The sequence below is a fragment of the Eubalaena glacialis genome, chromosome 17 (genome assembly GCF_028564815.1).
Source record: "Eubalaena glacialis isolate mEubGla1 chromosome 17, mEubGla1.1.hap2.+ XY, whole genome shotgun sequence".
Lineage (NCBI taxonomy): Eukaryota > Metazoa > Chordata > Mammalia > Artiodactyla > Balaenidae > Eubalaena > Eubalaena glacialis.
The window spans coordinates 70,733,243-70,759,237 of record NC_083732.1 but is presented as its reverse complement, the minus strand read 5'-3'; the positions used below and the strand labels follow the sequence as shown (position 1 = coordinate 70,759,237).

Genomic DNA, 25,995 nt, shown 5'->3' with positions numbered 1-25,995 from the left:
ATCAAAGAGCAGAATTTTAGTCTGCTCCATTCAGCTTTTAAATGATTTTGTTTCTTTAAATTTTATAAAGTAATATATGCATATGGCTAAACATGAGAATGGTATAAAAGAGTAATAAATGAATAGTAAAGGTCTATTTTTCCATCGTCTTGACTTTCAGTTCCACTCCTAGAGCTAACTACCATTAACATTTTCTTGGATTTCTATCCAGAAATAGTTGTAGCTATACGAGGATAAATATCTATGATTTTATACACAAAATGAGTACAGTATATGCACTGTTCTCTAAAGTTTTTTTAAACTGTTAATAGATCTTATAGGTTTTTCTACATCAACGCATCTATAGCTATCTCATTTCTTTTAATGAATGTATAAACGTCTTACAATTTATTTAACCTGTCCTCTTTCTTTTTAGTGGACATTTAGGTTGTTTCTAGTTTTCGGCTCATACAAGTAATATTTTTGCCATCACAGATTTTTACCATTACAAAATAAGTGTTCTTCTATGTATTTCTTGGCATATATGTTCTTTTTAAAAATTTTTTCAAAATTTTATTTATTTATTTTTGGCTGTGTTGGGTCTTCGTTGCTGTGCACAGGCTTTTCTCTAGCTGCAGCGAGCGGGGGCTACTCTTCATTGCAGTGCGCGGGCTTCTCACTGCAGTGGCGGAGCATGGGCTCTAGATGCGCGGGCTTCAGTAGTTGTGTCATGCGGTCTCAGTAGTTGTGGCTCAAGGGCTCTAGAGCGCAGGCTCGGTGGTCGTGGTGCACGGGCTTAGCTGCTCTGTGGCATGTGGGATCTTCCCAGACTGGGGATCGAACCTGTGTCCCCTGCATTGGCAGGCGATTCTTAACCCCTGAGCCACCAGGGAAGTCCCTGCATATATGTTCTTAATGCTATTAAATTGAAAAGCCTATCCTTGCTTCTCAACAGAATAATGGAGACGTGGATAGTTAATGTGGCCACCAGATTCCCTACATCTATACTGAATAACTGTGTGTCTTTTAGCCTAAGATGTGCTTTCTCACTCTCTGCCCATTTGTTTATCAGCCTCTTTCCCAGAATGCACCTCATAATCAGAAAAGATAGAAATTGTCATAATTGAAAAAAGCTGAGAGTAATTCTCAAGTTCAGGTTATCCTGATGGCAAGTTCTAAAAACCACGTTGGTGCATAATTTAAGGAACAGAGTAACTATTGTGACAGGAATAGAAATTCTGAATCTTGTTCAGACTTTAAGAGTCTCTGTTTAAGAGCTTATCTAATACAAGTTTCAAAAATGCCATCAGACTTTCCAGAAATTCAGCCCTGATGTACTGAAAAGTGCTTACTGTTGTCTTTTTGCTTGCAGTGAAGTATATGCGGGAAGCCACACCCTACGTGAAGAAAGGCTCCCCAGTATCCGAGATCGGGTGGGAAACGCCACCACCAGAATCCCCTCGGTTAGGGGGCGGCTCCTCAGATCCTCTGTCATCGCAATCCTTCTCCTTCCATAGAGACCGGAAAAGCATCCCTCTCAAGATGTGCTTTGTCACTCGGAGCATGGCCTTGGCTGACCCTGAGAACAGGTAAAGACGGCTAACGCCCTCCTCCATATCTCAGCTGCTCTTTGGCCTCTGCGGTTGAAAGAGAGCTTTTTTTTTCTTTTTAAATTTTTAAATTTATTTATTCATTTATTTAATTTTTGGCTGCGTTGGGTCTTCGTTGCTGCGCGCGGGTTTTTCTCTAGTTGTGGCGAGCGGGGGCTGCTCTTCGTTGCGGTGCACGGGCTTCTCATTGCGGTGGCTTCTCTTGTTGCGGAGCACAGGCTATAGGCGCGGGTTTCAGTAGTTGTGGCGCACGGGCTTCAGTAGTTGTGGTTCATGGGCTCTAGAGCAGGGGATCAGTAATTGTGGCCCACGGGCTTAGTTGCTCCATGGCATGTGGGATCTTCCCGGACCAGGGCTTGAACCTGTGTCCCCTGCAGTGGCAGGCGGACCCTTAACCACTGCGCCACCAGGGAAGCCCTGAAAGAGAGCTTTTATCAGGCTGTACTTGTGTTCTGGAAACACTCAGTGGTTTCCAAAGAATAGCCTCAAAGGACCACGATGCAGGAATGTATATGTCAAGCTAGGCCTCCCTCTCTTTCTTCCTCCATCCTTCTTTTTCTTCCTTTTATCCTCATGAAGAATCTGTATACTAAGCTCTGGTTCTGGAAGAAGTTGAATCAATGGAGTCAGGATCTTATGTGTCTTCCCTGGGTCTGCCCCTGCCAGTATATGTGACTTTGGACAAGTCTCTCAGAGCACTGAACCTCAGTTTTGTCGTATGTAAAATGGAAATAGTTGAAATCAATACCTCGTTGAGTTGTGAAGATTAAATGAGGAAATCCATGTGAAGTGCTTAGCCCAGGAAAACCTTCCATGAATATAAGCTATAATACTATGTATTATTCCTATTTTTTTTTTTTTTTTTGGCTGCACCACGCAGCATATGGGATCTTAGTTCCCTGACCAGGGCTCGAACCCCTGCCCCTTGCATTGGAAGCACAGAGTCTTAACCACTGGACCACCAGAGAAGTCCCCAATACTATGTATTATTGATGTTAGGTAACAATAAGCAAATAGGCCTCTCTGGGCCTCGGGGTCCTCAACTGTGTACTTGGAGGGTTTGATGAGAACATCCTTAACACTTTTCGGCTCTGAACTCTCTTTATCCTCAAGAGAGAAAAAGGAGTGGCTTCGATCCAAGCCTGGAGTGCTATTTCCCAAAGCCTATACATGACATCTTTGCCACAGGATAGGTATATAACCCAATCCATGGCAATTAGAAGGAATCCAGGCAAGATGAGCAAGTATTTGGGGTCCCTCTTCCCCCAAAAGTTTTCCTTTATCTCTGCTGCACAGAAAACATACATCTGGAAGGAAAATAAAAGACATGTAGAGAAGAGAGAGAGAAATTGAGCCAGTGAGGGGGGAATCGTGGTGACCTTTGCATCCTCATTCAAATGCTAAAAAAAGAAACAGCTCTACTGGCCCTTATTTACAATACGAGTGGGACAGCTGCAACCCCACCCGAACCCGAGGAGGAAGTATTTGGCTGGGTTCCGAGCTGCTGATGGGGAAAACCCAAAGGAAGTAAGAGCAGGGAGAAAGTTGCCTCCTTGGCTCACAGCTCAGTGCTTTTTTTGTTCTCTTCCCAGTAAACTTATGCTAAGGAAGCCGCTAGCCCTTCTGACCCCAGTCAGCTGCAGGGTCTACCCCGCTCCCCGCCCGTCTCCTACATCAGTTCTATCTGCATAGGGATCAGAGAGCAGCCATTGTATGAGCGAGCCAGGGGGTATCAGCAAAAGATGAATCTGAGAAGGCAGACTGGGAAGGAAGCAGAATTCTTAGATGGTCCATTCCCACCTGTTCTTTGTTTTGCTCCCCCTCCCCTCAATTTCTACCACTTTCCTGGGCCTACAGTTGACATCCTGGTTCCTGAGTTTCCTCTTCCCTGGGCTTTTACCCACTCATTCAAACAAGTCCTTTCTCCCAAGAGTCTGAGGTCTAAGGTTTCAGATCTGATGAATTCATAATTTATCCAGTGGCTGTCTTGTGCTGGGCAGCATGCTAATTACTTCAGCCCAGAGACTGCAAAGTGGCAGCCTTTAGGTGTCCCCAGCCCACAGGTATGTTTTTTTAGTGGTCTATCTAGGGTTGCAAAGAAATTTGAATTAGTTGTCACATTGAATTGTCAGAAAAGTTCACATTAAAAAGCCAGATTTCTGGACTTCCCTGGTTGTCCAGCGGTTAAGACTCTGTGCTTCCACCGAAGGGGGCACAGTTTCAATTCCTGGTCAGGGAACTAAGATCCCGTATGCTGTGTGGTGTGCCCCCAAAAAAAGAGAAAAAAAAAGGGTTTCTGCAACTTTCACATGGGCTATAAGAAATTACTTTATTAAAAAAAAAAAAAGCCAGATTTCTACTTTTCTAGAAAAATTAGAAGATCTAATGATATCATTAAGCCTATATTGCCACAGGCAGGCCTCCCATCTATAGGAGCCCAGTAGAGTCTTCTCCTTTGAAAAGGGAATGAACTCTCCTAGTCACTCCTTTTGCCTTACACTTAGGGGGTTCAGTTAATTACCAGCCTGAGTCTTCACATTTCCTGCCTTGTCCTTGAATTTGTAATCATGTTTAGTCCTCTGAGTTTCTAACATCATCCCCATTCTACAGATAAAAATAACTGAGGCTCAGGGCTTACGTAAGTTCCTATGGTCATATAGTTAATGTATGATACAACTGGTCTTTAATGTCATGCCTATAGAATGGGTGACAGTATCAGTTTACCATTCCCAGAAAAATACAGAGACTAGAAAACTCGGGATATTGTAGAAGTGGTTAATACATTAGGGAGAGAGTTTGAGTAGATGATTTCTAGGGTTCCTTTCAACTGTGGACTTACATGCTATCATATTTCTCCCAATCATTTAATTACATTGTAAAGAATATTTGGAGAGATATCGGGCCTTAGTTCAAATACTGGAAGCTTCATTTTGTCAAGCCAGTAGAGAGGATGCATTTTAAAAAAATTTTATATTATTGAAGTATCGTTGATTTACAATGTTGTGTTAATTTCTACTACACAGCAAAGTGATTCAGTTATACATATATATACATTCTTTTTCATATTCTTTTCCGTTATGGTTTATCACAAGATACTGAATATAGTTACCATTTTTAAACTTTTATATCGGTGCTCTTCAAGTTGACCATTGATAAGTATATGGAGGGCCTCCTAGGTGGTAAGGGAAAGCCTGTCCTGCTGGGGTGTGAGAACCAGTAGGGCACGACCGAAAACGAGAATCCAGCTAAGCCAGAGGGTCCAGGAGGGGATTTTGGTCCAAACAGATCCAAAACTGCTGACAATAAATTAACCTTTCACAATGTATCCGTGTATCAAATCACCATGATGTGAACTTTAAATATCTTATAATTTTGTCAGTTATACCTCATTAAAACTGAAAAAAAGAAAAAAAAGCAAAAAGACTAGGGGCTTAATTGAGTCTTGACCCTGATTGAATAAAAGAAGAAAAGAAAAAAGAAACAAATATTTTATGGAGCTCCAGTCACACGCCAGGCAGAGTATAATGTACCATTCAGAAATATGGACTCTGCAAAATTCAACTCTCTGCTGAATATGAGACACACCTAACACAAAGTGATTTTAAAAGGCCAAAAATAACAGGCTGGGCAGATTATATAAGGCAAATGCAAACTAACAGCAAAAACAAAAAGCATCAATTTTGATCTTGATATATGACAGGGTAAAGTGCAGACTGAAAAGCACAGAACAAGACAAAGAAGAACTGGTTTATGTTAAAGGCCAGAGTTCACAAGGAACAGAATTCAGCAGTTATGAATGCACATCAAGTAACACAGCAGCAACCTTTACAGCAAAATATGCAGAAAATGCAAGAAGAAATAGAAGCATACTAAAATTAGGTAGTTCAATACTACTCTCAATCCAAGACAAGGCAATTGGACAAAAGATAAACAAAGATACAAAAGACCCAAATGGGGGCTTCCCTGGTGGCACAGTGGTTGAGAATCTGCCTGCCAATGCAGGGTACACGGGTTCAAGCCCTGGTCTGGGAAGATCCCACATCCCACATGCCGCAGAGCAACTGGGCCCGTGAGCCACAACTACTGAGGCTGCGCGTCTGGAGCCTGTGCTCCACAACAAGAGAGGCCGCACTAGTGAGAGGCCCGCGCACCGCGATGAAGAGTGGCCCCCGCTTTCCGCAACTAGAGAAAGCCCTCGCACAGGAACGAAGACCCAACACAGCCAAAAATAAATAAATTAAAAAAAAAAAAAAAAAGACCCAAATGACATAATTAAGGGATGTCTGGATACATCACAGTCTTTGTACCCTGATAATAAAGAGTACACTTTTTTTTTCTAATCCACATAGAACATTCACAAAATTCACCATAGATTGTCACCAAAAAATGCAGTAAGTTCCATAAGGTAGAAATAATACAAACAACATCCTCTGATGATTGTGGAATAAAACTAGAAAACCAATAACAAAACCAAAGCACAGAAAGCCTTTCTTCATGGAGTTTTAAAAGCTCTCTCTGAAATAAATAGCTCTTGGGTCAAAAGGGAAATAGAAACTGAAAGTGTAGCATTTTTAAAAATAATGAAAATTATGCAAATATTAAATATAAAAGGGAAAGAAGTTGAAAGGGAGAGTGTTGCCTCTGGTGTCAGCTAGATCCACGGTGGAATCTTAGCTCCACCACTTACGTGTGAATTTAAGCAAGTATCTCATTTAATCCAGATAACAACCCTAGGTCGTAAGTACTCTAATCTCTACTTTATGGACAACGAAACTCAGTTCAGAAACAAGAGTTGAAGCCAATGGGAAATCTGAGATTCAGACCCAGGCCTGGCTGGCACCAAGCTCAGTTTCTTAATCGTGACACCCCATTGCTTCCGATTGTAGCGCCTGGCAGAATAGCTCACCTGAAATGCAAGCACCATGGCCAGGAATCAGCGGTCTCCTGGATGCTAGAACCTCAGCATCTCAGGGCTAATCCCCTCGGTTGGTGACACACAGCTACTCATAGTTTGCATTAAAAGCTCTAATGTTCAATTTCTCAAATTGAAACAGCCGTAGAACAGCAGGTAGCATTGATGCTCTTGCTGTAAAAAAGGTCACCCAGCAGGCACTGAATCCACAAGGATATGTCACTGCTAGTGCTGGTTGTCAATGATTACAATAGTTCTTTTGAATTGCACCTCGTAAGTATCTCCTGTGTTTCACAGTCAGCTCTTTGCCTTCACGGCCACTGCCCTAGTCCAGGCGCAGACTATCCCAAGTTCTCTAGACTATTGGGACATATTTTCTACTGGGTGCTTCCAAGGTTCTAGTTTGCCCCTCCCCCATCCCCTAGCATCTACCCTACTCGCAGCTAGTTAAGGGAGTGTGAAACACTCAAAATTTATCCATTTGGTCAACATGGCTTCCGTCACCTTCACTAAATCCCCATGAGGTTTTGGATCTTTCCTAACTGTCCAGTGCCTCTGCATCTCATCCTTTAGGCTCCAGGAACCCTTAAACAATTTCTGCACACCCTACACTTGCCTCCCTGACAGCTTCCTAGTCACCCTTTAAGCCTCAACACAGGGGTAGCACAGGTCCTGCTATACCTTGTGTATAGATCCGTTCATGATAGCATCCTTTATAATGACTTGTGATTTTTTTTTCCTAACATGATTACCCAGTTCTTAAAGCCAGAAGACCCTTGAGGTCTGGGATTCCCCATGCTTTTACTTTGATATCCCAGCTTTCTAAAAATTATTATGAAGAGAGATAAGTAGCAAGTGATAGAGTAAATGGAGGGAAATATTAACAGTAGGTACACCTGGGTATTCATATATTCTTGAAACAATTGCTAATTTTCCAAGTTTTCTGTAAATTTGAAATTATTTCCAAATAAAAAGTTAAAGAAAAACCCGCACACTGCCAAAAAAAAGAATCCCAGCTTTCTAGAACATTGCTTGATATAAAGCAGGCATTCAAAAATATACGATATGTTAATAAATGATAAATGGCATATTTATCTGCCCATTTTTGATATTCTTACCTTTTCAAAAACTTCTTTTAAAAAAAATCTTCTACTAAATAGTCTTGTGAATAAAAGAAAAAGCACGGTTCTATCCTGCCACGCTCAGCAAATTTAAACCAAGACAATTCATTAACCAAGCCCGTTGAAAGCAGATGGACCAATGCAGTGGGTGGTATACAAAGCTTTGTTCATGACTCTGTGTACTAGTAACAGACCCCACTGTAGATCCTCATGGTTAAATTATTGAGCACACAATCTTTCTTGAAAAACAGTGCACATCTTTATTTACAGCACCTAAGTGAAAAATTCACAGAAAGCGTTGTTGTGGTTTCAGGTGGAAAAGCTCCACTCATCACACCATAATTCAGAGGGATGGGATCTGGTAAATCCTATAGGACCCATGGATTTGTTCCCACAAAGTGCCCTCAGTGATATCCCCATAATCCAGTGCCCAAGCTTCAGCCACAGGGGATCAGAAACCTAATTAGAGGCACAGTGACGTTGGATCCATCTCTAAGGGGTGGACTCATATTAACCAAACAAACCAGGATTCACTTGTAATGGGCAGTGCAGTTGTCAAACAGATGTAAACACCTGCATGGGAGGATCTGTGTGTCCCCATTAGGGGCAGGCCGTATTAGAAGACAAATGGAAATAATAAGCAGAATACCAGAACTCCAAGTAACAAAAACACCGTGGACTTTCAAGGCAGCCTAAACAATGCATTCTCTCCATGTAGGCCAGCTATGTGAGAAATTAGGTTGTCACCAAGGTTATCAGTACAAGATATGCCAATCGACCATAAGAAGTATATTTTCCATGAGGAAGCTGGAAGCTGTCCTTTCCTAGATCAGAAGAGCTTTGCCACGGTGGCCGTTATGTTAATTTCTGCTCTACTCAGACTCCCATCTCCTCTGGTCTGTATGTAAATGGCCCGGGGTTCCCCCAAGTGGCCCTCCCCTGTCCCCTTAATTTCACACGATCTTATATCTGATGGGGATCAGAACAGTGGACTGAATTTTTTTTTTTAATTTTTAATTAATTAATTAATTAATTAATTTATTTATTTATGGCTGTGTTGGGTCTTCGTTTCTGTGCGAGGGCTTTCTCTAGTTGCGGCAAGCGGGGGCCACTCTTCATCGCGGTGCGCGGGCCTCTCACTGTCGCAGCCTCTCTTGTTGCGGAGCACAGGCTCCAGGTGCGCAGGCTCAGCAATTGTGCCTCACGGCCCAGTTGCTCTGCGGCATGTGGGATCTTCCCAGACCAGGGCTCGAACCCGTGTCCCCTGCATTGGCAGGCAGATTCTCAACCACTGCGCCACCAGGGAGGCCCCCGGGAAGCCCCCGGGAAGCCCCCTGGACTGAATTTTTGCTGATCAAATTATATCATTTTCCAGTCCTGGCTCCCTGAAGTTGCTCCAGTATCCCGTCGTTCAGAGTTTTAGGTGATCCCAAATACTTTAGTTACACATTTATAAACAGATGGTCTTTTAGTGACCCCCAGCGGAAGAGTAATCATTTTACTGGTTTCACCTTATTTTCTCCTTTTCCCACTGTCTGGGCACACATTATTGTCCCCCCAACCACCACCATATCTTATGTAGAATTCTAAACTATACTCTTTAAACTTAGAATACTAGTGAAAAATCCTCTCCTATAGTACATCCAGAATGAAGATTCATGGGGTACTTATAACCATCTTCTTTCCACCGTAAGTTCTTGCTTGTGAAAAGTGTTTCTCCTGTTAAGAGGCTCACAAAACATGTATTTTCTTGGTTCGGTTTTCTTCACTCTTGGTTGGACACATCATGGTGGCCTCATAACTGAAAATACCACCAGCAGATCATGATTGATGTTACATTTTGGAAACAGGAAAAATGAAAAATCAATTTATATTGGTGCTGTAGTAAGTGGACACAGTTTAAATATCTAAAACAGAGGCCCAGATTAACTAATATCAATAAATAAAACTCTAGATTGAAGTTAGAAAATGTGAGTTTGAATCCCAATTCTGTTACTTATTCCCTTTAACTTTAGACAGATTATCTAATCTCCCTGATTCCCAGGTTCTTTATCTATAAAATGTGCTTTAAAATACTGACCACATAAGATTGTTGTGATGATTAGATGACTTAATGTAGATATCCTCTAATTCCTGGCAGCATAACCATGGCATAAATGCAGCTTTCGATCAAAATATCCTTTTTCCTGGGTGCAAGAGGGGTGGGGGGAGTTTTTTCCAGCTGAGAAGTTTCCAGCTGATCTCCCCAAGCTGTTGAGCAGAGGCTGTTTTGTAAGACATTCTTTCACAGAGGGGTTTAGCCTTCTGAGACGTCTGGCTCTCTGCAGAAACTTCAGTTCCAGTTTCCCAACTCCTGGGCTCACGAAGCCTTAGTTGTCATTTATGTATCAAGACAGTCCTCAGCCCACCCAGCACTGCCTGATGTACTCTCTGACACCACCCCGCCTCCACCCCGTTTCATCAGGGATGCCTCATGATCAGAGTGAATACTCACCCTCCTGGTTTTCAATGCCCTTGTACACTTTTTTTTATACCTGGGAGTTTCCTTTTCTTTCTTGCAAGCTCAGTATTACATTAAAACATAAACAAGCAAACTTTTCTTATTATATCTTATCCAGCATATCTAGGTGTTCATAGCAGAAGGGTTTCTGAATTTGTGTAGACCACCATTGTGCTGGAACGGGAAGCCTCCTCACATGGCTGCAGAATTGCTTGTAATTGGCCATGTGTATCATGAACAAAAGTCAATGTTCTATTTTTTCAACTGTTATTTAGAAAAACAAGTTAAACTTTACCATCATGTTGAAAACTAAAAACAAACAAGTTGAGTATTAACCTTTGGATGATCTACCACTTTCATTTGAAAGTGTGGGCTTCCCTCTACCACCAAGAGCACGATTTTGGTCATGCTTATTCATCTGTCTATACCTGTCCGTTTACCTATCTATCTATCTATCCATCCCTCTCTGTATCCATCTACTTATTTATCATGTTTATCAATCACATATCTATCTATCTATCTATATCTATCTATCTTTCTATCTATCTAGCCATCTCTCTATCCATCTACTTATTTATCTTTATCAATCACATTATCTATCTATCTATCTATCTTTTTCTTTCTTTCTATCTATCTATCTTTCTACCTATCTTGCTCTCTGTTCTGTTTCTTACTCAGACAAGCCCAGTGAACTATTTTGTTACTCTAGGAAGAATATGCATAAAACAAGAGATGGCCTTGGTGTTTGTTTCAACTGTGCTCACATTCTGCATTTGGAAAATATAGGAAATGGAATATATACTATTATTTCAACAATTTGTTTAAAGATAATGGGAAGGGGAAATTCAGGGAGATTGGGCTGAACTAGTCAGAAATCTGACATAGGAAATAAAGTCCCAATCAGTTGTATTGTTTTTAAGTGTACATAGTGAGACAAAGTAAGGAGACATGCCTCATAGCATTCATAAAACAGACCTAAGAAAATAGGTAAGATGCTCCCTTTTTTAAAGTTATTTTAAATGAAAGTTTAAATTTTATCAAAAAACAATAAAGGCAGATAGTTTAAAAATCAAATAAATCTAAAAGGTTTGTTTTACAAAAAAAGCAATGAATTCTTATCATTAATCTGCAGCCCATTTGTAAACCAATCCAGAGACTCATGTCTGAGATCTGGGAAATTTCCTCATATTATTTATTTGATAAAATTCTCCTCTGTTTTCTTTGTTCCTTCTCTCTGCCTCCCCTGTTGGAAGGATATTGGACCTCCTAGATTGATTTTCTAAGTCTGTTTCTTTCTCTGCTGTTTCCACCATATTTTTTTACTTTATTTTTTGACCATTCTCATGAATATATCTTGTTTAAATTTCAGCTATTATATTTTAGCTCTTTTTGTTCTCTGAATGTTCTTTCTTAAGAGAATTTTGTTCTTGTTTTATGGATCCCATATTTTCTCTTACTTCTTGTAGACTATTAATTAGTTTTGTTTATTTTTCATTGTGCTCTTTGTTTCTCCAGTTACCTTTTTTCTGCTTGTTTCGATTTCATATTCCTTGCTGGAGGTTTTCCTCAAATGTCTGGTGACCCATTGCTATCTGTTCATTTTTTACATGGAGAGACTAAGAAGCCTGTTGGAACCTATGTGTATGAGGAGTGGGGCTTAATCATTGGTGAGAATTCACGCACAGTTGTTGCTTGCTGAGTCAGCCATACTAAGGGACCCCTTCTGATTCTGCAAATGTTGGTGTTTGGAAGTTTGAGTTACTTAGGGGAGAGCCATCTAGTCTCTTTCCGTGGGTGTGGGTGGTGGGAAAAGTGGAGAACCTCCCTCTGCCAGCTTTCTCACAGTCCCACCACTCAGCTTGCAGAACTCACACAGGACCCTTGTTTTGAGCCCTGCATCACCCCCAGTCCTCTCTCTGGAGGTTCCAAGCCCCTGCAGGTTTGCAGAGCCAAGGGGCTCACACTTCACTGAAATCCTGTCTTCAGCCCTTCAAATTGTCAATTTCTTGCCTCTTAGTAAGGAATTAAGAGGAATTACTTGCCTCTGACTCTGTAGTCAGTTACCTGGTTCCACTGCTGTCTGTCCTTCACACATGCATTGAACTCTTGCCTCTCTTATTTTCTTGTGGGTTTTATACCTATGTTACTGTCTTTTTCCTGGGATCTTTTAGGGGAGAGGAGATGAACATGGGTGGCCAAGCCACTATGTTTTTCCCAGTAAGAACCCTTACATGATTTGCATCTTTGTATACAACAGAATGCACCAAAGGTTCATTTTAATGAGCTTAAAAAACATTTTCATAGCCTTGTTATTTTTAAGAAAATCAGTTTCCTCCATAGATACACTTCAGGACTGTATTCATCCTAATTATCGTACATTTTTAACCAGCGGGAGATGAATTAGTAAGGCTTCCCTGGCAATGGTAAGCAAGTTACAAAAGGGAATTAAACTATCTTTGGTTAGCCTTGAGAAAAAGAGTTGAGGAGAAGACTTGTCAAGCATGGTTCTGTGATTTCATCAATACACCAGTAAAATGAGTTCATTTTAGTCCATTCTTGTGCCTCTAAACACCATTCCAGGAAAATCTCAGTTTCCCCTCTTCTAAGAGCACTTTGGGACATTGAACTTGACCATCTGGGTGCTGAGAGATTTTTGCTAATGTTGACTCTCAATATTTAGGTCTTGATCCTTTGCTCTTGATTCATTAATTGAACTCCATTTGGTTTGCAAAAAGCCGCCCCAGGATTTCCAGCTGAGATAATGAAGCTTCTGAAAATAACTCCAATGCTCTCATGCAGGCGTTCTCTATTCAAGCAGGCATCACCTACTGGGCAATGGGGACAAGGGGGAGAGAGGGAGGTTCACAGAGCAGTCCTTGCCCTTCGGTCCTTTGACGCATGCGTGGAATTTTATTCTCCTTAGTAGAGGATGGGTTTGGGGCACAAAGAGCTGCAGACACATTTAGAACAACACCCACTTGGATATACAGAGCCTGTGACTGTTGAGAGATACTCTGTCTGTTTCTAAATAATAGGAATTTTGACATTGCCAGTCCTTTAAACCAGGTTGAGATTTCCTTCCTTCTCTTAATTTCAACTTTTAAATAGATAGTTTTGATCATTTTTTGCTAGATGTTGAAGCTGCAGCAGTGACAGAGTTCTTGCCCTGACACAGCTTACCGTCAGGTGGGAAATAGGTACAAGCACGCCGGCAATTACAAAACAATACTACGGAAGGGTGACGAGAGAAGTAAAGGATGCTATAGAAGCTGTCTCACAGGACAACTACCTAATCCAAAGTTCTGGTTTTGGAGGGGGTGGGTGCAGGCGATAAGGGGTGATTGTCGGAGGCGGTGATGTCTATGCTGAGACTTGAATCATAAAATAGAAGTTAGCCAGGCCAAAGGTCACTGCAGGGAGGCAGAGAAGGGATTCTTGGCAAAGGAAATAGTATGAGTCTAGGCACCAAGGCAAGAAAAGACATAGTTCTGTTAAAGAACTGGAAGAAATCGGTCTCTTTGGAGCAGTCGATGAGAAGACTGTGTCAAGAGTCTGGAAGGGGGCTTCCCTGGTGGCCCAGTGGTTAAGACTCCGTGCTCCCAATGCAGGGGGCCCGGGTTCGATCCCTGGTCGGGGAACTAGATCCCGCATGCATGACACAACTAAGAGTTCACGTGCTGCAACTAAAGATCCCACGTGCCGCAACTGAGACCCGGCGCAGCCAAAATTTAAAAAAAAAAGAGTCTGGAAAGGTTGTCACAATCTGAGCTAAGCCATTTTATGGTTGGACTTCATCCTGGGAGGGTCTGGAGCAGTGGAACAACAGAACAGAGATCCCTCGGGCCTCACGGTGAAGCACGGGCTGGAAGCGGAAGGCAAGACGAGGCTGGGGGAGCAGTGAGAGGGTTCTCGCAGAAATGGAGGTGAGAAATAATCCCAGCTTCTACCAGAGTAGGACAGAGGCACTAAGAAGAAGTTGGACGAATTTGAGAGATTTTAAGAAAGAGAATCTGCAGGAGTTCATGATAAAGCGGGCTTGGAGGGATGAGGGAAAAGAAGGTGCCCAGAACTAATCCATGGAAGCAGAGCCACACACCTGGCCACTGTTTCCTAGATGATTACACTGGCCCTGAGTGAACGGGACTGAGGGCACATATGTTTTGGTACAGGGTTGGGGGTAGGTAGAGGCTTAGAACAAGTTTAGGCCTTTGGAGATACTGCCTCGATTGAGAGTCTGAGTTATGACACCTTTGGACGGTTTTATGTCCTTACCTGGATTTGCAAGCGTGGTGAGGACCAGTGGCGTGTCTTGGCTTTCTTTTGCATTTGCCACATTTCTTAGAAGACCACATAGAAATCACTCACTAAGTACAGAAGGGCAATTGCAGTGATTCCAGTCAGGGTCCTGGCAGGTGTCTGTCTTGAAGGGTTAACTGAAGAGCTTTTAATGAAGGGACTGTTTATCGAAGAGCGGGCTGGGTTAAAGGAACCAACAACGGATGGAGAGGCACCCAGCATTTAGCAACAGCAGGAAGCTATTCCCACCTCCTGGGACTGAGGGGCAGAGGGAACAAGTTTCTACAGCCCGGTGAGGACCAGAGCCCTGGGAGATGCACAGTGGCCCAGGGAGGGTTGGGGGTAGGTCAATACCCTCAACCCTTCTTTTTTTTTTTTTTATAAATTATTTTATTTTATTTATTTTTGGCTGCTTTGGGTCTTCATTGCTGCACACGGGCTTTCTCTAGTTATGGCGAGCGGGGTCTACCCTTCGCTGCGGTGTACGGGCTTCTCATTGTGGTCGTGTCTCCTGTTGTGGAGCACAGGCTCTAGGCATGCAGGCTTCAGTAGTTGTGGCACATGGGCTCAGTAGTTGTGGCTCACGGGCTCTAGATCGCGGGCTCAGTAATTGTGGCGCATGGGCTTAGTTGCTCCGTGGCGTGTGGGATCTTCCTGGACCAGGGCTCGAATCCGTGTCCCCTGCATTGGCAGGCAGACTCTTAACCACTGTGCCACCAGGGAAGCCCAACCCTTCTCTTCTTCTGCCCTAGAATCTCCTGTCGATGCTTCCAATTGGCTACATGCAACTGGGAGCCAGAAGCTAGGGAGCCTGAATGATTAGAGTTTGACATCTTGGAGCACAGAGCAAGGCAGAGAAGGGCAGAGAATGAATCTGGAGGCAAACATAGAAAAAAAATCACAAAAGTGTATATACATTCTGCCTTTTTGAACATAGGTCTGATATGTATATGACAAGTTATATACTAGTTATAAGAAAAACGTGGTTGACCCCAACACTTCGTTTCCTGATCTTGTTGGATAAAAACATCTTGGACAGTCCCAAGTCAATATTTGTAGGTTCCTGCTTAATAAATGGTTTTATGCCCCGTCTAGAGTTTTGATCAAGATTTGTTTTCACCACGGTGATGCGAGCTGGATATAGAGATGACATTTGAGAAGCTTAGAGAAAAAGACAGTTTATTTTACTCAGGCTGGAAGCTGCCAGAAGGACAGGGAAACGGAGTGGACAGGGCAGCATAGCTAAGAAATGGCCTTGGTGATCATTGTTGTCATGTCTTCGGAAAGTGGCAGAGGCCTGGAGGGGGTGTTCTCTTCCATCATGACAGAGCTGCGGGCTGGAGAAAGGGCAGGTGAGAGCACTGCTGTGACTATACCAAGCTGTTTTGGACAGTGAAATCTCCATAAAAAGGCAACAGATGGACAGATGGAGATGTGAGGAGAGGGGGGTACATTTGAGCAGTAACCGTTGGTCAGTGGGAATCAAAACTGCAAAATCTTTTTAACATTCATTTGCTCTCATCTAAAATGCCACATCATTTACCCTTTATAGACACACTTTGACTTGGAATATGGTGCCTTTTTTTTTTTTTTTCCCCTAGAATAAAACCCTCTCCTCCACTTCTGTTATGAAACACACAGTAAAGGCCAAGGAGTACAATGTGCTTCATTTCCTGTATTATTAAATATTCAGGCAATTGGAAAATGTTTCCTCATGTTACTTGGAAATGAAACACTAGATCCAGAAGTTAGAATTCTTGGAGCTATTTTCTCAAGCTCTCTGGCAATAATTTTTTACTGGATGTGTTGTGTCATCTTGAAAAGATGATTGACTTTCAGGCCAGGCTAACCTGAGTTTCATTGCTAGCTTTTCTACTTATTATCTGGGTGATTTTGGTCAATTTACTTAGCTTCTTTGAATTTTTTTTTTAATATATAAAATGAGGGTGATAGCATTTCTTTGTATGTGCTGTTTTAGGAACTAAATAACTTGGTATGTGCCTAATTACCTGCCACATAGCAGGCACTTAATCCCTTCCCATTTACCTTTTTTTCTGGTGCAGAAATAGCCAACCCTAATAAGACTATCAAGAGAGTCTTTCAGTGTCATGAAGATATGTTAAGAATTTTTTAGATAGTTTTATTAAGTGCTGGGAAAGCCCTGGGAAAAGTATTGAGTTCAAAAGTATAAAATAGCTGTTTAGGTAGATGAAAACTCCATCGTGATTTTATACACTTCTGTCTGATACCGCATCTGTAGTAGTTGACAGTTTGAAGAACTGGGTCAATCTACAAATAGTATCTTTAGATTAATTTCTCCAGGAAAGAAAGAGACAGGACTTGAATCACTAAGAAGGGGTAGACTCCTACCAAGGCCACATACAGTTTTATAGAAATATTCCAATAAGTCTTGATGGAAGAATTCTCTAGCCAGCTGTCAGATATGTCGAGAAGGAGAGTGATAGAAAAAAAAAAAAATGCATGCATGCGCCAGAGTAGGAATTAAAACCAAAATATTTCTGCAGATACCACAGTAATCCCAGGATCCTATTGACTTCAATTTGCATCAGGTTTCCAGGCTTCACAAATCTCTCATCATTATGTCTATGTACAGAGTTATAATAGTGCTGTTGATGGGCGACCTGCAGTATAGAACATGTATTTTAGTCATTTCTTTCTGGATTTGCAGATTCTTCTGTTATGTTCCATCCATCTTTTCTTTTTGAATTCTTTTTCTTTTTTAACATCTTTATTGGAGTATGATTGCTTTACAATGGTGTGTTAGTTTCTGCTTTATAACAAAGTGAATCCGTTATACATATACATATATCCCCATATCTCTTCCCTCTTGCATCTCCCTCCCTCCCACCCTCCCTATCCCACCCCTCTAGGTGGTCACAAAGCACCGGGCTGATCTCCCTGTGCTATGCGGCTGCTTCCCACTAGCTATCTGTTTTACATTTGGTAGTGTATATATGTCCATGCCACTCTCTCACTTCGTCCCAGCTTACCCTTCCCCCTCCTCATGTCCTCAAGTCCATTCTCTGTGTCTGCGTCTTTATTCCTGTCCTGCCTCAGAACCATTTTTCTTTTGTTTTTTAGATTCCATATATATGTGTTAGCATACAGTATTTGTTTTTCTCTTTCTGACTTACTTCACTCTGTATGACAGACTCTAGGTCCATCCACCTCACTACAAATAACTCAACTTTGTTTCTTTTTATGGCTGAGTAATATTCCATTGTATATATGTGCCACATCTTCTTTATCCATTCATCTGTTGATGGACACTTAGGTTGCGTCCATGTCCTGGCTATTGTAAATAGAGCTGCAATGAACATTGTGGTACATGCCTCTTTTTGACTTATGGTTTTCTCAGGGTATATGCCCAGTAGTGGGATTGCTGGGTTGCATGGTAGTTCTATTTTTAGTTTTTTAAGGAACCTCCCTACTGTTCTCCATAGTGGCTGTATCAATTTACATTCCCACCAACAGTGCAAGAGGGTTCCCTTTTCTCCACACCCTCTCCAGCATTTATTTTTGTAGATTTTTTGATGATGGCCATTCTGACTGGTGTGAGGTGATATCTCATGGTAGCTTTGATCTGCATTTCTCTAATGATTAATGATGTTGAGCATCCTTTCATGTGTTTGTTGGCAATCTGTATGTCTTCTTTGGAGAAATGTCTATTTAGGTCTTCTGCCCATTTTTGGATTGGGTTGTTTGTTTTTTTGATATTGAGCTGCATGAGCTGCTTGTAAATTTTGGAGATGAATCCTTTGTCAGTTGCTTCATTTGCAAATATTTTCTCCCATTCTGAGGGTTGTCTTTTCCTCTTGTTTATGGTTTCCTTTGCTGTGCAAAAGCTTTTAAGTTTCATTAGGTCCCATTTGTTTATTTTTGTTTTTATATCCATTTCTCTAGGAGGTGGGTCAAAAAGGATCTTGCTGTGATTTATGTCATAGAGTGTTCTGCCTGTGTTTTCCTCTAAGAGTTTGATAGTGTTTATAAGGTGAGAAATGCACCATTTTCAGGCAGATGCTTATAGTTTTTGATGTCTGTGGAGGAGAGAAGAACTAACTAAACATACCAGCGTTGAGCTGAATGAACTAACCAAAGCTCCATTACAAAGCAATGTTCAGAGCAGCTGAGAGTTTTTGCTCCAAGTCTGTGTGTTGTAATGGAAAGAGCTTGTGCCTTTGAACACAGAGAGACCTAGGTTTACATCCTGGCTCTTTGGATCTTGGACATCTTATGTCATCCCTCTAAGCCTCAGTTAATCCATCTATAAAATGGGCATTACAATACCTACTTTTCAGAGTTGTTAAACAGATTAAATACCTCTCAAAATGAGGTATGCATAGCCTCTTAGATAAAGTAGGTTTTATCAGGGAATATATAAGACCAGTAAATGAAGAAGTGTACTTTCCAGGAGCATGAATTCTTCTCTGAATTTTAGGAGAATAGAATTTATTATGGAGTTCATTCACATGAATTTTAAAGCCAAAACATGGCACTTCAAACAAATTTATGCTTGGAGTTATTTTAGCTCAAACCTAGATTCCCTGAAAGTACAAGTTTACTCATTTCAACAATTAAGAGTTCTTAGAAAGTTGTTAGAAGAACCTATATATATATAACAGTATTTAGCAAATGTTGTCCGTCACATCACAGTGAAGCAATAGTAACCAGTCTAGGTAACTTAAACAGAGAGGGATTTAATATAAGGAATTCACTGCTTACAAAAAATGGGAAGACTTTGGAATGGGTCTCCTCAGAACTATATAATACTGATATAATCAGGAAAGTGGGGAACCAGGAGGTTGCCACTGAAACTGTTGAAATTATATAGCACCAGAGCCGTGATCCAGGAATCAGGAAATTGGAGTAAAGATGCTGGAACCTTGCATCTGCCTTGTGACGCATAGAAAGTTGGTGATTGGACACCGCAGCTCCAAGCCAGCTGCCATTGCCTCTTCCTTTTGATGCTGCCAGCCTTGCTTGCCAGCAGTGGCAGTTAAAACATTAGAAGTTTGTCCTCCTCTTCACTTCCACCTCCCAAAATCTCATGGGAATATATAAAACCTATATCTGGCATAATCTTATATGTCTCCAGAACCCTAGCTGCCACAGAATTGGGAAAGGTGGATACGTTTTTCTAAGCAGTCTACATTACAGAGAGGGTATAATGAGGCTGAGTAAGCCGATTCAGAGTATCCATCACATAAAGTGTTGGCCACATAGTGGGAGCTCAAGAAGTGCTCATTCTCCTCTCTTTTTCCGTAAAGACTCAAAAACAAGAGCTTAAAGGAAATTCTGTGCCTTGATATGGTTTGGGGAATTGTGGCAAAGATAGTACCTCCCCTCCTGGATCAGTTTTGTGGAGTTTTGGAAATAGGTTATAGTGGCAGAGATAGTAGTGTTCACCGAGTCCATTTGTTCCTCTGAATTTCCAGGCCTTCTTATAGTTATGTTGGGCCTTGTGACTAATTCTGTCTAATGAAATATGAGCAGAAATGATGTGCACACTTCTGGGCTGAGGCTGTGATGGGCACATGTGTTCTTGGAGATACAACTACAAAATGGGGGAAATGGGGGAGCTTCCTGAGTGACCCCATGGAGCAGATCCCCACCCTACCCACCTCAGACACTTTATGGACATATAGCATGTTATTTTCATAAAGTTTGGTTATGTGGGATGACTGAGATATCAGGATAATTTGCTACCGCATTAAACCTATCCCATCATGACTAATGTGATCATCAGACCCTTTATGGACATATAGCATGTTATTTTCATAAAGTTTGGTTATGTGGGATGACTGAGATATCAGGATAATTTGATACCACATTAAACCTATCCCATCATGACTAATGTGATCATCCTGTAAATGCACTAACCATTTAGTCAAGCTGATTAATATTTACTGGGAGACACCAGTGTTTCTCCTGAAGCTAGGAGTCTTCAGTAAATGAAATTTTCTCTTTCCCACTTTATATAGTTTTTAATTTAGAACGTAAAAACAACCATATTGCTTTTTTTTTTCAGTTGAGGTCATCCAAGTGAATGAGCATGACTTAGAGGTACCAGATGAAGGACCATCGGGCCTTTTCACACTCAGAACATGTGAAAAGCATCCTTTGTTGTTGCAATTATAACTGTTGCTTTCGGGTACTGTTACTACTTGTGGCCAAGGCTCTTTCCCTCAGGGGCTAGAGGACACCTTTGTTTAAAAGGTGTTTGCCTCAGCAAAACTAGATGTGTCTATAGTATAACCAAATTCTGCACAGCAGAATTTGTGTGTAATTTCGTGGCACTTCTTCTGCCTTTCTAGATTATAATTAGGCACTTGCATTTGAAGACAAGACCACCAATGTTTGGTCAATGAAGAACAGACTTGAAAACACTTTACTCTCTAATTTACCCTTGCCCCTTTACCCATTCTCTCAAGTTTTCATCTATATTAGCTTCTCTACAATAATTCTTAAGCTTCTTTTTTTTAATCTTGTCACTGCATAATTGATGTGAAAATAAAGTGAGATAATGTATGTTAAAGTAGTTCACAATCTATGAAGCTATAAGAATGTAAGAGAAAAACATACCTCACTGAAGATACCTACATCTCATCACCCCTTCACTGAGGCCCAAAGAAACCCAAAACTTCCCCAACTTGAGTCTCCATGTATCACCCTTTTACAGCTGTTACCATGTGATGGTTTTACATTTATTTGTGTCTTTATTTGACTAACATCTGACTCTCCCCCTAGCTCCCTGAGTTCAGTGGCCATGTTTGCTTTTGCTCATCAGTGACTGGCTCAGGGCAGGTACTGAATAAATAGTCATTGGATGTATATATGTAGGGACATATGGATGAATGGATTGATGAATGGATGAGGGAAAAAGAACACAAACACCCAGGAGATAGGAAAGCGCTTCTCAACTTTCCTCTCCAGCATTCCTGTAGTCTGCAGGTTACCATCGATGGGCCAAACAGATGTCTAGAATTTCTTCAACTATGACCTTTGTGGTACCTTGTAAGTTCCCCAAGGTACTCCTGGTCCCCAGATGGAAAAATTCTTCTTTACAGTGATTGCCTCAGTCAGTATATTAGATTGCAAAAACCATGAGGCACCATTTATGAGAGGAAAAATATCCTCCAATTATGACCAAAGGGCAGAGAATTCATTTTTTTCCAAGGGAACCTCGGTTGACCTCTGTTGGCCTCTTTGTAAGAGTTGGATAGCTTTAATATTGTGAGTACCTTCCCTATTTCCATGTAGCCAGTGTTGTAATTGCATGTTGTAACCCTTCAGCTTAGAATTACTTGTCCCGAAGAGCCATGAACTTGAGCCCAGAGGACTGGTGGGGAGGAGGACTGGATGGAAGAGCGGCCTTGGGAAGTCAGTGTCCCTCCTCTTCCAGGAGGTCCTGGAGCTAATCAGTCCCAGTGGAGCCAGAGGACCCCAGCTCCAGGCACTTTGGGAATCAGACGGAGTGTGTGCCACTCCAGGTTGCGCAGCTGTCCCTCCATTGCCCTACATAACCCAGGCAGAGAGGATGGCTTCCAACCACAGGAAATCAAAATCCAGCCTGCGGACAGATGTCATTCAAGGTCCAACCAGGAAAACAGACTACTCTGGGCATTTTAAACAGAGGGAATTAAAGGCAGGAAATTGGTTAGACTGGTGAAGGAAGAGCTGAGAAGCCAACAGGGGTGATGTGACCACCCAGAGCTGAGCAAGCTCTCTTAGGCTGAAGGGACAAAGTAGGGAGGGGGTGTACCAGCATCCAGGGCGCAGGGACACTCGTATGGGGAGGGAGGGAGTCACTGATTAAGCATACAGATTCCTGGGCCCACCCCAGACCCACAGAACTGGAACCTCCAGAAAAAGAGCATAGAAATCTGCAGTTTTAACACATTTTCTTGGCATGTCTAATCACTGGTTAAGTATAGAAAATCCTCTTTTGAAATAATCAAACAAAAGCAAAAATCCCCAAATATAAAACTTGATCCAGTAGACTTGAGATCAAATACTGGTTGTGCCGGGATTCACTAGTTTATAGCCTCGGGCATATTTGGGCCTCAGGCTCCCTATCTGTAGAATGGTAGTAATGATGTCAGCTACATTGTAGGGTTGCTAAAAATGGAAAGAACATATGTACATGAACCCTAAATGTGGCAGAGCTGCTAGGAGGCAGATCTGGGACTTGAATCCAGAACTTTCTAGTCCGTGTTCACCATGAACTTTCCATTGAAATCTGGCTTCTTTTTGACTTCACAGAGGTGTCTACATCGGAATTCTTTAAAGAATTTCTTAGGTTTCTCCAAAGAATTATAAATTTGATTCTATTCACAAAGCTGTAATACATGCCTACGTAGCAGAAAGTACTCAGTGAATAGAGCAGCGTGTTATTTGACACCTTGCTGACGTCTTCCACCTAGAACCGCCTATTCACCTCCCTACCCACTGACGCCTAACAGATCTACTTCATAAACTCCGGTCATTCTTTAGTCATCACACCAGGGTAGATGTCACCTACTCTGGGAAGTCTTTGCTGTCTCCCTCTCTCAAGACAGAATCATTGCTATTATTATTCCGAGGAACCCTGGCTATCATTTTTACAGCACTTACTGTATTAAGACCAAGGCAGTAAGTGACAGAACTGGGTTTGAGCCCAGCCCTTTTATTCCAAAGCTCATATGGCATAGAACCATCACTTCACACACACTCTCTCTCTCTGTCTTCAACCCCCTTCTAAAGTTGCCCTACGCAGACGTAGAGAATGGACTTGAGGACACGGGGAGGGGGAAGGGTAAGCTGGGACAAAGTGAGAGAGTGGCATGGACATATCTACACTACCACATGTAAAATAGATAGCTCGTGGGAAGCAGCCGCATAGCACAGGGAGATCAGCCCGGTGCTTCGTGACCACCTAGAGGGGTGGGATAGGGAGGGTGGGAGGCAGACGCAAGAGGGAGGAGATATGGGGATATATGTATACGTATAGCTGATTCACTCTGTAATAAAGCAGAAACTAACACATCATTGTAAAGCAATTATACTCCAATAAAGATGTTTAAAAAAAAAAAGAAATTAAAACTGAAAAAATAAACAAATAAAAATTAAAAAATAAAATGTAAAAAAAAAAAAAAAGTTGCCCTAACCATCCTGGATGGGGTAAAGGGGGGAAAGCCTATTTCCTCCACTGAGCTATGACTCCTTCTAGCCATCCATTCCAGAGCAAAACCCCACGTTCCATTCATTTTTGTGTCCTAGCACAATGCATGATTTGTAATAGAACAGAGGTCAAAGTATGGTCCCAGATCAGCAGCATCAGCATCACCTAGGAATGTATTAGAAATGCAGATTCTTGGAGGTCTGAGGGTGGGATCAAGCCAACTCTATTCTAACAAGCCCTACAGATGACTCAGATGCACAGTCAAGTCTGAGAACCACTGTAGGACGACACTCCCTCCTACCTGCTATCCAAAACACAGATTCTCAGCCCTCTGTGTACTCTTAACAACCGTTGCTTAAGCAGCTTTATAGCATGCGTGGCATCTTGTTATCATTGCCTGATTCTCTCTCTGAATTGATTTCTTAGTGCAGGTGTTTGATCTAGTGCATACTTAACTAGCCAGTACCTTATTCAGTGCCTGACCCATGGTAGGTACTCAGTACATGTCTGCCAATAGAAGGGGTGAATTCATGAAGACAGGGAAGCTAGACCTATGCTTTCAAGAACACGATACATTTTTAAGAGCTGGAAGGAACTTTAGAGAACAATTCATACTAAACTGAAGCCCAGCTGAGAAGGGTTCCCAGGTTACAACAGTGACTTAGTGGTAAAATAAGACATGAATGATGTCTTGATGTCTTCGAGCTCCTTGCTGCTCAAAGTACGATACAGAGACACCAGCAGCAGTGCATCACCTGTGGGTTTGTGAGAAATGCCAAATCTCAGGCACCCCCTCCAGACCTGTTATACCAGAATCTGCATTTTACTATGATTCATCTCACTACAATTTGAGAGGCATTTTCATTTTGACTCGACCACTGAGCTTTCACCAAATTAATCTCTCATCCTTTGGTTGACTGTCCTTTTGTTTTTGTTTTCTAAAGATGCAATTCAATTTCCTAGCGAATCCACATATGTGAGGAATTTATTAAGGAGGGGATGGTGGTGGTGAAATTAATTAAATTCACTCAGTGCCTTGGAAATAAAGCTTTAACAAATGATCAGAAAAAGTTCCTTCAGTGCACATGGGACGACTGATTTCTCATTTAGAATAGCACCCAACTTGGCTCAGATCCAGGCAAAATGTCAGCTGCTCCAGCTCATGAAAGGTCAACATATTGTTTCAAACAACTTTTATGAAATGCTCATCTCGGACTTCCCTGGTGGTGCAGTGGTTAAGAATCCGCCTGCCACTCAGTGGTTAAGAATCTGCCTGCCAATGCAGGGGACACGTGTTCGAGCCCTGGTCCAGGAAGATCCCACATGCCACAGAGCAGCTAAGTCTGTGCGCCACAACTACTGAGCCAGAGTGCCACAACTACTGAAACCCGCACGCCTAGAGCCCGTGCTCCTCAACAAGAGAAGCCACCGTAATGAGAAGCCCGCGCACTGCAAGGAAGAGTAGCCCCTGCTCGCCGCAACTAGAGAAAGCCTGCGTGCAGCAATGAAGGCCAAACGCAGCCAAAAATAAATTAATTAATTTTTTTAAAAAAGCCAGTTTGCTGTTTAAAAAAAAAGAAAGAAATGCTCATCTCAAAATTGGAAGCACTATGAAGATGGTTATATGTAAGCCAACACCTCAATGTCATCAACCTTGTATCCTTACTCCAGCCTGCTTTGTTCCCACAGGGTCTAAGGTGGAACCATTTGAGGCTTTGTTTTCTCCCAACTGAAGTAGAGCCAACTTTCTGTTATGGTTATGGCAATAGAGTAATAGTGTGAAACAGGGAAGCTCATTAGCATAAAATATTTCCCTCTAGAGTTTCAACTTCTGCCCCTAAGTCTAAGCCTAAGGGCTGCTTACAATTAGTAAAATCATGTGACTTGAGTTCTTTATTTCCTCCAGCTGTCCATGATGCAAAATGAGTGATGGTGTTGGCAGGCACAGAACAAAGGAGGGAATATTAAAAGCATGGGTCATACCCAAGTCCTATAGTTGGTTCCTTCCAAAGTTATTTGCTGTATACCATACAATACCATACTAATCAAAATCTCAGCAGGTTTTTCTATAGAAATTGACAAACTGATTAAAAAATTCATATGGAAATGCAAAGGACCCAGAATAGCCAAGCGGTTTCAAAGAAAACAAAGTGAGAGGACTAACACCACCTCATTCAAGGATTTTTATAAAGTTACATGATCAAAACAGTGGGGTACTAACTTCAAGATAGATGAATTGATCAATGGAAAATAATAGGGGTCCAAAAAAAGACTCATACATAGACGAACAACTGATTTTCAAGAGAAATGCAAAAGTAATGGAGAAAGGATAGTCTTTTTAGCGAGTGGTGCTGTAAAAATGGCATATCCAGATGCGAAAAAAAAACTTCATACCT

At 41.8% G+C, this 25,995-nt stretch overlaps 1 protein-coding gene across 1 annotated transcript in view; it reads left to right on the top strand.

The window, feature by feature from the left end:
* Positions 1–25,995, top strand: part of SNTB1 (syntrophin beta 1) — a 243,128-nt gene that overhangs the window by 99,677 nt on the left and 117,456 nt on the right. The window contains exon 3 of the mRNA XM_061171686.1: positions 1,352–1,568. Within this exon, the coding sequence (XP_061027669.1) occupies positions 1,352–1,568 (217 nt within the window). The remainder of the gene's footprint in view (positions 1–1,351; positions 1,569–25,995) is intronic.